Raw genomic sequence first — 15,254 nt, forward strand, 5'->3', positions numbered from 1 at the left:
CTGTTTTTTTTTCAGACAAAATCCCGCAGTTTGACACATTTAGATTCTATTGAATCACAACCAGCGAATTTAGATGGGCAGATTGCTAGTAATACATCACCAAATGTTATTCAAGTAAGTAAAATGGTTTCATTTCTCCTCAATCCGTTGCACATAAAATTTCAAATGTGTGATACAAATTTTAAGAACCAGAGAGGGGAATATTGTAGCAAACATCCGTGTTCCTATTTATTAACTCCTTCCTCTGGCTTATATTTGTTGAGATATTTTGATGATAATATTTTGATGATAATACTGTATTGTGCTATGCTGACTCCTTTTGTAAATTTCCAGTGTTGCAATTACTGTTGAATAAACATAAAATATGCATAAAAATGAGTGCAACACTAGAATAGCTTGAAGTCACTTAAAGTCACTTGAAGTCACTTGTAGTCGCTATACAAGAAGCCAATAGAATCTTTTTTAATTTAATTCAGTGAGTTCTAACTTTGTCGCAACACTTATATAATATTTTTTCGTAATTTTCTCACATCCAGGGAGGTATAAAGAACGTTCACCTTATATACGAACAAACATGTTTTAGTGATGAAGAAAAGAACAAGTTGATCATCGATACTTTTTTATATGAAAGATCTGCCCTATCCATAATTAAGCATTCAAGTTAATTTCTTCACGCAGTCAAGACGTGTGTCAAGAAGACACATAGCCTCGTCTTAGTTTAAGTGTTTAGTGATACAAGGTAATTGTTCAGTGTCTGCAGAGAAAGTGCCTCAGATATGGAAGTGATATTCAAAGTGAATGGAGAAGAGTGTAGAATTTCGCCGGGACAAATTGCTCCCGACACTTCCCTCAATACTTACCTCAGAACTCGTCTCTGTCTCACGGGAACAAAGTTCATGTGCCAGGAGGGTGGATGTGGATGCTGCATTGTGGCCATTCAAGGAGTTCAGCCAGTGACTCAGGAGCAATTCACTTTGGCTGTTAATTCGTGCCTCTTCCTGGTTTTCTCATGCCATGGCCTCAGCATCACTACCATCGAAGGTCTGGGAGACAGGAAGACGGGATACCACGCAATTCAGCAACGTTTAGCGGAATTCGATGGTAGCCAGTGTGGCTATTGCTCCCCTGGATTCGTCATGAATATGTTCAGTCTGTATTTTGGAAAATATGGTAATGTGACTGCAGAGGAAGTTGAGGACTCCTTTGGAGGGAACATCTGTCGATGCACGGGATATCGTCCTATCCTGGATGCCTTCAAGTCCTTCGCAACAAATGCTTCACTGGACCTTAAGGCACTTTGTCAAGACATTGAGGATCTCTCCCTGAAGAAGTGCCCCAAAAGTGAGAAGCTTTGTTCTGGAGGATGCCGCAATGCCATCCACATCAAAGCGGCTGATAATGCCGAATGGCACAAGGTAAACACTTTGTCTGAGGTTCTGCAACTCCTTAGCAATGTTGGAAGTCAAAATTATAGACTCGTGGGAGGGAATACAGCTCATGGGATTTACAGAATGCCATATGACATTGCGGTCTTCATAGACGTGTCATCGGTGACCGAATTGAGGGATCACTCAATTGGGAATTCGATAATCTTGGGTGGAAATATCACCATCACGGAATGGATGGCCATTCTTCTGGAAGCTTCCGATCGGACGTCAGGATTCAACTATTGTCGCCACGTGATAGATCATCTCAATCGGATTGCAACGGTCCCCGTGAGAAATATTGGCACAATTGCTGGGAATCTGATGATCAAGCACAATCACAATGAATTCTATTCAGATGTTTTCCTCTTGCTGGAGACAATTGGAGCCACAATTACAATATCAGACACAACTGGGGCGCTCCAGACTGTATCTCCTCAGGATTTCTTGACCGTTGACATGGATAAAAAAGTGATAACGTTGATAACGATGCCTCAGTTAGCTCCTGATCGATTCCGACTGAGATCTTACAAGATGACGGATAGGGCTCAGAATGCCATCACTTATATGAATGCTGGATTCCTATTGGAGATGACCCAGGGGTCAGGGACAGTAATATCTTCAAGAATCGTATACGGTGGAGTCAATCCCACTTTTATCCATGCAACTTCTATTGAGAACTACATCAATGGAAAGAATTTGTTCGACAACGAGACGATCCAGTCCGTTATTGATCTTATAGATTCTGATTTTGCTTTCGATGATTCACTTCCTAATTCATCGGCGGACTTTCGTCGAAGACTCGCCAAAGGATTGTTTTACAAGGTACATCTGGCATAGGTTTCCCAAACTAAAAAAACTAGGCTAAAACTTTTCATGTCATTGCAGACAGTCTTAAATCTAGCCCCTACTTCGCTTGTACAGCCTCATCATCTAAGTGGATCAAGTTTGATTGCCCGACCACTTTCTTCTGGTCAACAAACTTATGATACCATTCCGGCCAATTACCCTTTAACTCAGCCCATTATGAAAGTTGAAGCTCTAATTCAATGCAGTGGAGAGGCGGAATATATTAACGATGTTTACCTTCCCAAGGCATTATGGGCTACCCTTGTTTTGGCTAAGGATCCACTACAAACTATTTTCAGTATCGATGCAAGTGAGGCGCTGGCTGTTCAAGGAGTCAAAGCTTTTTATGCTGCCAGGGATATTCCAGGAATGAATTCATTTTCGTCCCAGAAAGGACCTATACTTCCTCTTAATGTTGTACCAGAAGAGGTGTTCTGCAGTGGAAAGGTTAATCCTTCATGTTTCTAATGTCAGATTCTTGATAGCTATCAGACTTTTTGAATTTTAGGTCCTCTACCATGGTCAGCCGGTGGGTGTGATAGTTGCTGAAGAAATGTCTCAAGCCGTGTATGCCGCAGACTTAGTTAAGATTGCATATGCCACTCAAGTTGAAAAAGAACGATCGTTTGCTTCCTCAATCCATCGATTATTTGCAGGAAACAATGTGAATACTGAAGAAAAATTGCTTCCAACAATTCAGGATGTTCTTCAAGAAGATCAAAAGAGTGTGCAAAATCGGTATCGATTTTCGAAAAAAATTGAAGGGGATTCTTACAAAAATGTTTCCCAGTTGATTAATAACGTCCAGGGTTTCTTTGTCTGTGGTCCTCAGTATCACTATCATATGGAAACTCAAACAACTCTTGCGGTGCCAACAGAGGATGGTATGGATATCTATGCTAGTACGCAGTGGATAGACGTTACGCAAAGGGTTGTGGCCCAAGTGCTTGCAGTTAAAGAAAACACCATTAATATTAAACTTAGGCGTCTTGGTGGTGCATTTGGCGCGAAAATATTTCGGAATGGTATTGTGGCTTGTGCAACCGCTGTTGCTTGCTATCACCAGCACCGACCTATCCGTATGGTGTTGCCAATGGAAACAAACATGAGAGCAATTGGTAAAAGAATGCCAGCAGCAATTGATTACAATGTAAACTTTACCGACATTGGAACGGTGTTGAATTTACACGCTGTTGTTACTCATGATCTTGGTATTACTCCAAATGACTACATAATGCTGAGCAATCTACTGTTCTCTGCAAATGCGTACATAACAGCAACTTGGCTTGTAGAATTCAAGACGGTTATAACTGATGCACCTACCAATACCTGGATGAGGGCACCAGGTTCTACAGAGATGATCGCCTACACCGAAACCATTATGGAACACATGGCATGGGCATTGGAGAAAGATCCAATTGAAGTTCGTTTGGCCAATATTCTTCCTGTGAATCCAATTAGGGTGATTTTGAGAGATTTTCTGGAAAATTGTGAATACTACAGAAGGCTGGATGAGGTGAATCAGTTCAACAGGGACAACAGATGGAAGAAAAGAGGCATTGCAATAACCCTTATGCAGTATCCGCACGCTAACCTAGGGACCTATGAAGCTCTCGTGTCAATATACCACGGCGATGGAAGTGTAGTTCTCTACATAGCTGGGATTGAGATGGGTCAAGGTCTCTATACTAAAACCATTCAGATTGCAGCACATGTGTTGGGAATTTCCCTAGATAAGGTCAAAATAGCACCTCCGGACAATGTTATAGGGGCTAATTCAATGGTCACTGCTGGAAGTTTTACCAGCGATACAATTGGACATGCTGTAAAACGATGCTGCGAGATTCTCAATGAACGTCTGGAACCTATTAAGCTCCTTAACCCTACTGGAACATGGGAGGACACAGTCCAGGCTGCATATCTCGCAAATGTTGAACTAATAGCCACTTATCAGTTTACAATGGGAGAAATTCTTCCCTATATCATCTACGGGGTGGCTTGTGCCGAAATTGAAATTGATGTCCTTACTGGAAGTTTCCAGCTTCGTCGAGTGGACATTGTCGAAGATACTGGGGAAAGTATCAGTCCACGAATTGATGTTGGGCAGGTGGAGGGTGCCTTTATCATGGGTATGGGCTACTGGCTTCATGAAAAACTTATCTACAATCGTTCTAACGGCGAACTACTGACTAATCGATCCTGGAATTACAAACCACCTGGTGCTAAGGATATTCCAGTTGATTTTCGCGTTACCCTTCTGCAAAACAGCACAAATCCACTAGGAGTTCTAAGGTCGAAAATTTGCAGTGAACCTGCTGTAACTATGGCAGTTGTGGTTGTATCTGCTTTAAGGAAAGCCTTGGAGTCCGCTCGTAAGGATGCCGGTGAACCGGATATCTTTCTGAACTTCAGTACACCGACAACTGTTGAAGATATTCTTAAACTTGCAGGGACTAAAAATAATCAGTTTGTTCTGTAAACTGTAAACTTCGAAAAATTAAACTCATAATAAAAAAATGGCAATATAAAATTTATCAATTGCTTAACCCTTTAACGACAAGACAGTTTTCGCTGACCGAAAATCAGCAATAAGAGTGAAACCGATAAACAAAACTTATGAAACGTCTTACATCTAATTTTCGAAAAGTCATCAGAATCTAATTTGGTGTATTTTTTGTCTATATGAACGATAGGGACAAAAATAGCTCAAAAATTTTAATAATTTTTCTGACGATACCAATGACAGATAATTTTCACTTTAATGAAAAATATAATGTTTGAGTATTGTAGTTTCTTATTCCAAAACGGTTGTACTTACTTAAAAAAAATGGAAGTATAAAAAATAATTAAAATAAATTTTCTATATTAGAATTTAAAAATTCGTAATTTTTGAGCTTAAAAATTTACTATATAGCAAATAGTTGGAGACTTGCAAAAAATATCCTTGATTCCTTCAACTTTCTACTTTGCAATTACGTACAAACATTAGAAAAAAATAACTTTACTTTATATATAAATATTTGATGTTCTACATGACTTTTGCCCAATGAAAAGCATCTCGACTGAAGTATAAGTCGTAATTGAAAATTCAACAATTTTTACACAACTTTTGTTTAAAAATTCAACAACTTTTTTTATGATTATAACAGTGAGAAATTTTACACAGATCGCAATTAAATAATGAATTTATTCGATTTCACACTATTATAGTGTTAAAATTTTACACATTTTCAAATTAAACAACAGTGTTGAAAATTTTTCAACCATAATAGTGGTAAATTTCAAACACGTGACAATAAATTACCAAAATGTTGTGCATTATATTAAAAGGAGGATCGAAATTCTTCTGATACATTAATTTACATAAATGATTAAAACAAATCACTGATAAATTGGATAAATTACTTTGTCAACTTATACAGAGTTCAATAGCCAGAATAGCCAATATTCTTATAAAAACAACAAGCATCTTCTTGTATATAAAATTGAAAGAAAAAGAAATACCTGACACACCGGTTCTTATGTAACATTATACAGAAAATATATTCTGAAAGATATTCTTCTTCATTTCGCGTCCACCATTGCATCGGTTTATTCTTAAGATATTCTCTGAATAAAGCAGACGGAAGATCAATTTTTCCAGTAATTAAGTTCAAATTGTTTAAGTTTTTACAAAGTGACAAATAGTGGACGGAAAGTTTGACTTTTCTTGATTCTTTAAGTCTTCACATTTCACAACGTTTTGAGGATGAATGACCCCTTAATCATGTTTTAAATTTGGAGGAAATATCACGTAAAGGTGGGAAAATTTGCTGCTGCACTTCGCTTGAACCTTTACTGCTCGAACTCAAAGAGAGAGCAGTTATATAATCCACTTTTTTTCAAGTAGTGACACGGCCAGAAGCCAAACGGTGAGAGATATCAACTTTCGATCTTCGACGACCCCCCATAAGTCAGCAATATCTAGGACAGTCCTTTTTCTTTTTCCCCGCGCACTCCTCCTACCCTACCCCGTGGCAAGTGGCCTTCAACGTGGAAGCCAATTTCTTACATTCACATACAAATGCGTATGAGAATTTTTCTGCACTCGTGACCGTTACACGATATATGTCACAATCGAGGTGTGCCTTGTACACAGAACTCTGCGCCTTGGAAAGATGGATAAATATTCTATATTTCCATCTAAAAAGTTTTTCGTAACTCGAAGTGTAAGCTGAGTTTGGAGGCAGTCTATGAGTTGGCTTCAAATAACTCCATATAAAAAAAAACCTTTAGGCAGGGGCTAGCTCCTACCCCTCCAAAACCATGTTTTTTGGTTTATTTCAAAAACGGCTCCTACGATTTTTTTCATATTCGAATATGTGTTACAGGTTATTATTAATCGTATCGAGACATTTTATTTCTATTACACTGTAATCTTGAAAACATGCTCGTGTTGGAAGAATCTGTTGATCGTAGATCGCCCAGGAACGCCTTCCTCGTAGTGTGGATACTTATTCCATCTTCCCGGAGTTTCTTTTTAGCAGAGGTGGTGCATTATCATGACGATATATCACAGTGAAAATGTCTTTTTCTAGACTTTCAAATCTTTGCACCGGGCGGGACTCGAACTCACAACTGTGAAAGTCGAGTCAGAGATCTTATCCGCCCAAGAGCCAACGCTCTTGCCTATTGCGCCACCGAGATCGATATCGAATTTTCAAAAATCAAAGTTTAACCACTTTGCAGGGCCTATTTTTCAATCGATTTGCTTAGATTTGAATTTTTCTGAAAGATCTTGAAGTTTCCAACCCGATTGCATCGGATTTAATCGGTCATGAGTCGAAAGCTTGTTACTCATGCTAAAATATTCTAAAACCTATTATTCATAAGCAATTTCTCGTTTTGCAATGATTTTTTAAAGTTTATTAATCAATTTAACCAGTAAGAAAGCGGTGTGTAACCAAAAACCATGCGAAAAGTTAATACACGGATAGTTCTTTCTCGTGAGTTCGAGCACTCTGCAGAGCTGGGACGCTTTGCCATCTCTTTTTACAATTTTGCACTGATTAGATCACCATCCAAAAGCCTAACACAGCTTTTTGGATGGATTCTGTGTCAGGGTTTTAGTTGGTGAACCTCTCTCAGTGTAACTTCAGCTGCGTTCCCTAAGCAAACGTAGCCTATGCTATTCCCCATATCAGGTGAAATGCCATTCCAATACCATGTTGTTCTATTTTCCCTGTCATGCCCTAGTAATTCCGATACCGAAAATCTCAAATCCTACTTATGCTTCTGATTTCAGGCTCATTAGTTTACTACCCACGCTTTCCAAAGTTTTCGAATTCATTCTGCATGAGCAAATTTCCTCTTATTTATCGAATAATAAGTTGCTTTGTGACATCCAATCGGGCTTCTGTGGCGGTCACAGCACTATAACCGTTCTTCTTAAGGTGAATCATGATGTAGTGGGGCCTATTGATCGCAACAGGTTTGTTGTTCTAGTGCTGTTAGACTTTACCAAGACTTTCGATAGCTTACCTGAATTCTAACCTAACCTTAAATGAATTCTTTAATTTCTTTCCTCACCTGCCTCATGATCAAAACGGATAGGTTCAATACTTGGCCCGCTAATGTTTTCACTATTCATCAATGACCTTCCATCTGTATTGGCAGGTTGTTCGTAAAGGCCTAAATAGACTCAGGCTGATCCTCGAGAATATTTAGCCTGTAAAATTTGAAAGTGTAGATCTTTACCAAACTGTCATAGACTGAGGGCTTAGGATCATTGATCAGTCCTTTGCAAAAAAAATCCTGTATCAGATCCTTTACTGCCAGATTTTCTATGCTAAATATTCTCTAGGATTAGACTGAGTCTATTTGGACCCTAACACTTGTATGCGGATGATTTGCAAACATATGTGGAGGGTGATCCTTCAAATCCTTCGTCAGCCTTCGACCTGATGAATGAGGATTTACGAGTATCTAAAATGGAGTACTCGTCGTCCAGAAATTGATTTCTCTTAAATTCTAAAAAACTCACAGGCCCATGTTATCTCTAGATCTTCTAATTTTCCTGTAAGCTCTTTTTTCTCCGCGGAGCAATCATTCTACTTACGGTTCAGGTTAAAAATCTTGGAATCATTGTCAACAGAACCCTGATCATGCTACTTCCATTTGTTTCCATCATGTCTTATGACACTCGCCTGTTTCTTTCACGAGCCCTACTTTTGCCCATGAAAAACTGTGTGAGATTAAATATGTGCTTTATGTTCACGTGACCACATCTCTCCGTACAAGGACATTTTTGCCGGTTGTGACATACCATCCTTCCTTTAAATGCGAACCCTCATCTTTCTACATTGTCTGATAACGATTGGGAGCTGGGAGTCCGGCGTACCCGGCTTACCTTTTGACGAGGGGGGGGGGGTTCGATCAGGGTTCGAGGATATCTGATCCCTAACCTAGAGCGACGCAAGAAAGAATTTCTCCCACGCTCTTTATCAGAGGAGTGTCGCTTTACAATTCACTTCCTCGTTTTCCTCCTTTTGTAAACCTGTTGAAAAGGACATTCATCATCGAAACGTCGCCGTTGTGAAGAATTAAAAAGTAAAAATCAAAAGAGATCTGTGTTTCCGCCCCTGTCTACTATATCTCATCAGACCGAACATTCATTCAGAACTTTGAGAGGGACTTTCCGGTGTTCGCCAGTGAAAAAAAGATCACCCTAAGATGAAAACACTTTTTTCGTCTTGCCCAGAGCTTTCGGTCCCGATGTGAACCTTCTTCAGTGGTCGACTAAACAATACTGACCACTAAAGAAGGTCCACATCGGGACCGAAAGCTCTGGGCAAGACGAAAACAGTGTTTTCATCTTAGGGTGACCTTTTTTCACTGGCGAACACCCGAAAGTCCCTCACAAAGTACATTACGCCAGTCCTTCATCATTGACTTCATTCAGAACATTTTTGCAAAGTGCTTCAGATATGGAAGTGATATTCACAGTGAATGGAGAAAAGTGTAGAATTTCGCCGGGACAAATTGCTCCCGACACTTCCCTCAATACTTACCTCAGAACTCGTCTCTGTCTCACGGGAACAAAGTTCATGTGCCAGGAGGGTGGATGTGGATGCTGCATTGTGGCCATTCAAGGAGTTCAGCCAGTGACTCAGGAGCAATTCACTTTGGCTGTTAATTCGTGCCTCTTCCTGGTTTTCTCATGCCATGGCCTCAGCATCACTACCATCGAAGGTCTGGGAGACAGGAAGACGGGATACCACGCAATTCAGCAACGTTTAGCGGAATTCGATGGTAGCCAGTGTGGCTATTGCTCCCCTGGATTCGTCATGAATATGTTCAGTCTGTATTTTGGAAAATATGGTAACGTGACTGCAGAGGAAGTTGAGGACTCCTTTGGAGGGAACATCTGTCGATGCACGGGATATCGTCCTATCCTGGATGCCTTCAAGTCCTTCGCAACAAATGCTTCACTGGACCTTAAGGCACTTTGTCAAGACATTGAGGATCTCTCCCTGAAGAAGTGCCCCAAAAGTGGAAAGCTTTGTTCTGGAGGATGTCGCAATGCCATCCACATCAAAGCTGCTGATAATGCCGAATGGCACAAGGTCCACACTTTGTCTGAGGTTCTGCAACTCCTTAGCAATGTTGGCAGTCAAAAGTACAGACTCGTGGGAGGGAATACAGCTCATGGGATTTACAGAATGCCATATGACATTGCGGTCTTCATAGACGTGTCATCGGTGACCGAATTGAGGGATCACTCAATTGGGAATTCGATAATCTTGGGTGGAAACATCACCATCACGGAATGGATGGCTATTCTTCTGGAAGCTTCCGATCGAACGTCAGGATTCAACTATTGTCGCCTCGTGAGAGATCATCTCAATCGGATTGCAACGGTCCCCGTAAGAAATATTGGCACAATTGCTGGGAATCTGATGATCAAGCACAATCACAATGAATTCTATTCAGATGTTTTCCTCTTGCTGGAGACTATTGGAGCCACAATTACAATATCAGACACAACTGGGGCGCTCCAAACTGTATCTCCTCAGGATTTCTTGACCGTTGACATGGATAAAAAAGTGATAACGTTGATAACAATGCCTCAGTTAGCTCCTGATCGATTCCGACTGAGATCTTACAAGATGACGGATAGGGCTCAGAATGCCATCACTTATATGAATGCTGGGTTCCTATTGGAGATGACCCAGGGGTCAGGGACAGTAATATCTTCGAGAATCGTATACGGTGGAGTCAATCCCACTTTTATCCATGCAACTTCTATTGAGAACTACATCAATGGAAAGAATTTGTTCGACAACGAGACGATCCAGTCCGTTATTGATCTTATAGATTCTGATTTTGCTTTCGATGATTCCCTTCCTAATTCATCGGCGGACTTTCGTCGAAGACTCGCCAAAGGATTGTTTTACAAGGTACATCTGGCATAGGTTTTCCAAAAAAATTTATGGCTAAAGCTTTTTCATATCGTTGCAGATGGTTTTAAATCTAACTCCTAGTCCGCTTGTACAGCCTCGCCATCTAAGCGGATCAAGTTTGATTGCCCGACCACTTTCTTCTGGTCAACAAAATTATGAATCAACCCCTGCGTTATATCCTTTAACTCAGCCCATTATGAAAATCGAGGCATTGGTCCAGTGCAGTGGAGAGGCGGAATATGTCAATGATATTTATCTGCATGATGGTCTTTGGGCTACTTTTGTCTTGGCTAATGATGCTCTGAGAACTATTGAAAGTATCGATGCAAGTCAGGCCTTGGCTGTGAAAGGTGTCAAGGCGTTCTACAGCGCCAAAGACATTCCCGGTGTAAACTCTTTTGTTTCTCAGAAAGGTCCTTTATTACCATCTTATTTAGAGCCTGAAGAGGTGTTCTGCAGTGGAAAGGTTAATTCTTCAAGTTTCGAATGTGATGTTCTTGATAATTAGGCTTTCTGTATTTTTAGGTTCTCTTCCATGGCCAGCCTGTAGGTATGATTGTTGCTGAAGAAATGTCTCAGGCTGTCCATGCAGCAGACTTGGTTAACATTCAATATGCTAGCACTAGCACAGTTAAAGACGAAGGAACCTTTGCTTCTCTATATCGGTATTTCAAAGGGGACTCTATTGATAAGAAGGATAAGGTTTTACCAACTCTTGCGGATGTCCTCAAAGAAGATCGCAAGTTTACTGAACATCGCTTCCAAACTCCTATCGTTATAAAAGTGGCTACTCAACAGGGTGTAGGCCAGGCTGATAACAACATCAAGGGTTTTCTATTCTGTGGTCCTCAGTATCATTTCCACATGGAAACCCAACAAACAATTGCCGTTCCAGTTGAAAATGGGATGGATCTGTACCCAAGCAGTCAATGGATGGATTTTATAAATATGGGAGTAGCTCAGGTGCTAGGGGTAAACAATAATGCCTTAAATATTCGTGTTCGACGCGTTGGGGGAGCTTTTGGGGCTAAAATTAGTCGATGTGGACAAATAGCAGCAGCTGCAGCTGTAGCATGTTATCACCTTCATCGTCCTATACGAATGGTTCTCCCCATGATAACAAATATGCGTTCTATGGGAAAGAGAACCCCAGCATTCTCAGAATACGATGTGGATTTTACCAACGAGGGTCTTATTCAGAGGTTACACTGCGATGTTACTCATGATTCTGGGTGCTCTACTAATGAAGCAATGGACTTCTTCTCATCCTTGTTTACTTCAAATGCTTACGTAACTTTGACATGGACTATTGTCTTTCATCACGTTGTCACTGAGGCGCCTTCGAACACTTGGATGCGAGCTCCAGGAAGTACCGAAGTCATAGCAAATGCCGAAACGGTTATGGAACATATTGCTTGGGCGTTGCAGAAAGATCCTGTTGAAGTTCGCTTAGCCAATATTGCTCCTGTGAATCCTATAAGGAAGATTTTTGCAGATTTTCTAGTCTCCTGTGAATACTACAAGAGACTTGAGGAAGTCAATCAATTTAATAGTGTCAATCGATGGAGAAAGCGTGGAATAGCAATTTCCCTTATGCAGTTTCCGCAATTGTTTGTCAATGCTTTTGAAACCCTTGTGGCTATCTACCACGGAGATGGAAGTGTGGTAATAAGTCTTGGAGGAATTGAAATGGGTCAGGGTGTCCATACAAAGTGTACCCAAATTGCTGCCTCAATCCTTGGTGTACCGATTGAAATGGTGAAAATTAAGACGCCCAACAATGTGGTGAGTGCAAATACCTTTGTTTCTGCTGGAAATATGTCTACTGATGCCCTAGGAACCACTGTCAAAGTTTGCTGTGAGATATTAAATGTTCGTTTAGCTCCTTTTCGGGCTCTTGGAACATGGGAGGATGCTGTTCAGGCGGCCTATTTGGCCAATATTGAACTTGTGGCTACGCATCAATTTACCCCTGAACAGATACCACCGTATATAATCTACGGTGTTTCTTGTGCCGAAATCGAAATTGATGTCCTTACTGGAGACTTTCAGCTTCGTCGAGTGGACATTGTGGAGGATATTGGACAGAGTATTAGTCCAAGAGTGGATGTTGGTCAGGTAGAAGGAGCCTTCATGATAGGTATTGGTTACTGGCTTCATGAGAAACTCGTCTACAACCGTGAAACCGGGGAACTGCTGACAAATCGTGCATGGAATTACAAACCTCCAGGTGCTAAAGATATTCCAGTGGATTTTCGAGTAACGCTTCTGCAAACAATATCTGCTTCGGCAGGTGTATTGGGAGCTAAGGCTTGTAGTGAACCAGCCACTTCTATGGCCATTGTTGTGGTATTTGCCCTAAGGAAGGCCCTTGAATCCGCCAGACAGGATACTGGTGCTTCAGACATATTCATAACCCTAAACTCTTCAACAACTAAAGAAGATATTCTCATTCTTGCAGGAACTGCTGATGATCAGTTTGTTCTCTAAATATGCTAATTCCTATATCCACTCTATCGCGTGTTATGTTAATGGATTTGGTCTGAAATAAATACCTTCAGTAAATACAAATATTTTTATTTTTTGCTGGAGGTGATGCGACACGTCGCATCACCCCCAGGGTTTTTCTATCTCGTCCGGAGACGCACCCTCCTCATCGTTCTCACTGGATTTTGTTCATAGAGTTTTCTGGGCATTCTCTCCTCTGGCATACGGCAAATTTAACCGAGTCAACTCAATATTCTTGCCCGGATAGAAGCCACAATGTCGGCCTCTCCATAAAGCTCCTCCAGTTCGTGTTTCTTATTCGGAATTCCCCTGTATAGTATCCTCATGGCAAGGCCCGTAGATTCGCCGTAGGACCCGTCTCTCAAAGATCAGAAGCTTTCTTTCTTCTGTGAGGGTTAACGGTACTGTTTTCAGACCATACGTTATGACTGGCTTCAGTATGCCTCTGTATGTCCTGATCTTTGTTGACCAAGAGTGCAAAGTAACTTCTACTCCCCGCTGCGAGCCTCTCGTTAACCTCTATTCCGACTTCATTACCCGTTGTCAGTACCGATCGGGAAACTGTATCGCCAGTGACCATGCACTTCATTTTGCTTTCGTTAACCTTGAGTCCTATTCTCTCAGCTGCCGCGGTTACTTCGACGAATGTCTCCTTCATCGCGAGTGTGGAGCGGCGCATGATTTTCATGTTGTCCGCGTAGGCCAACATATGTGAGAACTTAATAAATGCATTACTTCTTATTACTGAGTGCAATCATGAGTGCAAGGTTCCAGTCTTTTGGCATCTGCTCCGTTACCCAGATTTTACGGTTTAGACCGTGGGTGCGGTTGAAAAGTTCATCCCCTCCAAGCTTCATCAACTCCGCAGGGATGTTCTCCTCCCCTGGAGGTTTGGTGTTCCTCAAAAAGCGGATTGCCCTCGCCACATCCGTTCAAGAAAGGGCGTTCCCCTCCTGACCGTCCGCAGCTAGTATCTTCTCCACCTGCTTCGACTGTCCATCGTTTACGCCCAACAGGTCTTGGAAGTACTCTTTCCATCTTTCTACAACTTCAGGTGCTTGAGTCAAAAGTTCACCTGCCTTATGTCCTTGACACACTTAGGACCTAAGCCGAAAGACGGGTTAGTGGAAAATGATAGAAATGTGGTTTAACCATTATTTCGAATATAATTAGTCTAAACCGTCTCTCGGTTAATCCTAAAGTCTGTCAAGGCGCTTATCTTTATACATTGACGACTGCGTATGTAATCCAATGCGTTTAGAGAGACGCTACTGTCCTGCAAAAGGTTCTGACTTCCTGCCTTTGCTCTAGCGCCTTAATGTCTTCAAGCTACTGTGTCAGAAATAACCTCTTCGTATGCCGAACAAGCTTTAGCCATCGCGTTCCTTGCAAATTAGGCTTAATTTTCTTTTTACACATCTCAGACATAATAATAGCTTCTATCTTTGCTTGAGAAATTGCAAAGAAAATTATTTTTTAAATAGGGGAAGTCTTGCAAGCTTGGCACCCTAGCTTCGGACACCTCTACTCAAAGGTCAGATGCATTAAAGGAACATGCAAAAAATATGAAGTGTTCGAAGCTAGAATCCTCTCGTTCAGTAATAACCTTCCCGATTTGAGAGCTCTCTCCGGTTGAGTGTTTTTCTGTACCGATTCGAAGGTTTATCAGAGAGAACTTACCTAAAAACACGTTGGAAGTTCGAATGTTTAAACCGATGAATTTGAAGTGAGCAAGTTCATCAAAAGGACATTTACAGTGCCCGCTTTGTAATCTTTGTAATATTGCGGGACAATATGACAGATGTCTGCTTCGTAATCCGGTTGGATTTTTTGAATTTGTGCAACGTCTCGAAAATATAATACAAGTCTTTTTTATAGAATTAGAATAAAAGTTTTAAAGAAGCTTAAAAAAGACATAATTAGAGAATACTATGCTATTATACTTCATTTATTAAACAAAAACATAACAGGATAATTCATTTTCATTGCTGAATACACATGTATACAGTGTATACATGACCTTAAAATTATT

The 15,254-nt window shown here is 40.8% G+C and overlaps 2 protein-coding genes across 2 annotated transcripts in view; both read left to right on the forward strand.

Annotated features, from left to right (window-relative positions):
* LOC129802254 (pleckstrin homology domain-containing family G member 5) overlaps positions 1-15,254 on the forward strand; it is a 94,024-nt gene that overhangs the window by 49,526 nt on the left and 29,244 nt on the right. The window contains exon 3 of the mRNA XM_055847937.1: positions 16-114. Coding sequence (XP_055703912.1) covers positions 16-114 — 99 coding nt within the window. The remainder of the gene's footprint in view (positions 1-15; positions 115-15,254) is intronic.
* Positions 2,698-5,272, forward strand: LOC129802259 (aldehyde oxidase 3-like). Its single transcript, XM_055847946.1, has one exon. The coding sequence runs from the start codon at positions 2,827-2,829 to the stop codon at positions 4,750-4,752; it is 1,926 nt and encodes a 641-aa protein (XP_055703921.1). The 5' UTR covers positions 2,698-2,826; the 3' UTR covers positions 4,753-5,272.

The sequence above is a fragment of the Phlebotomus papatasi genome, chromosome 2, assembly GCF_024763615.1.
Source record: "Phlebotomus papatasi isolate M1 chromosome 2, Ppap_2.1, whole genome shotgun sequence".
Lineage (NCBI taxonomy): Eukaryota > Metazoa > Arthropoda > Insecta > Diptera > Psychodidae > Phlebotomus > Phlebotomus papatasi.

Excerpts from the sequence above, each read along its gene's own strand:
- LOC129802259 (XM_055847946.1), top strand. The coding sequence starts at position 2,827 with ATGTCTCAAGCCGTGTATGCCGCAGACTTAGTTAAGATTGCATATGCC.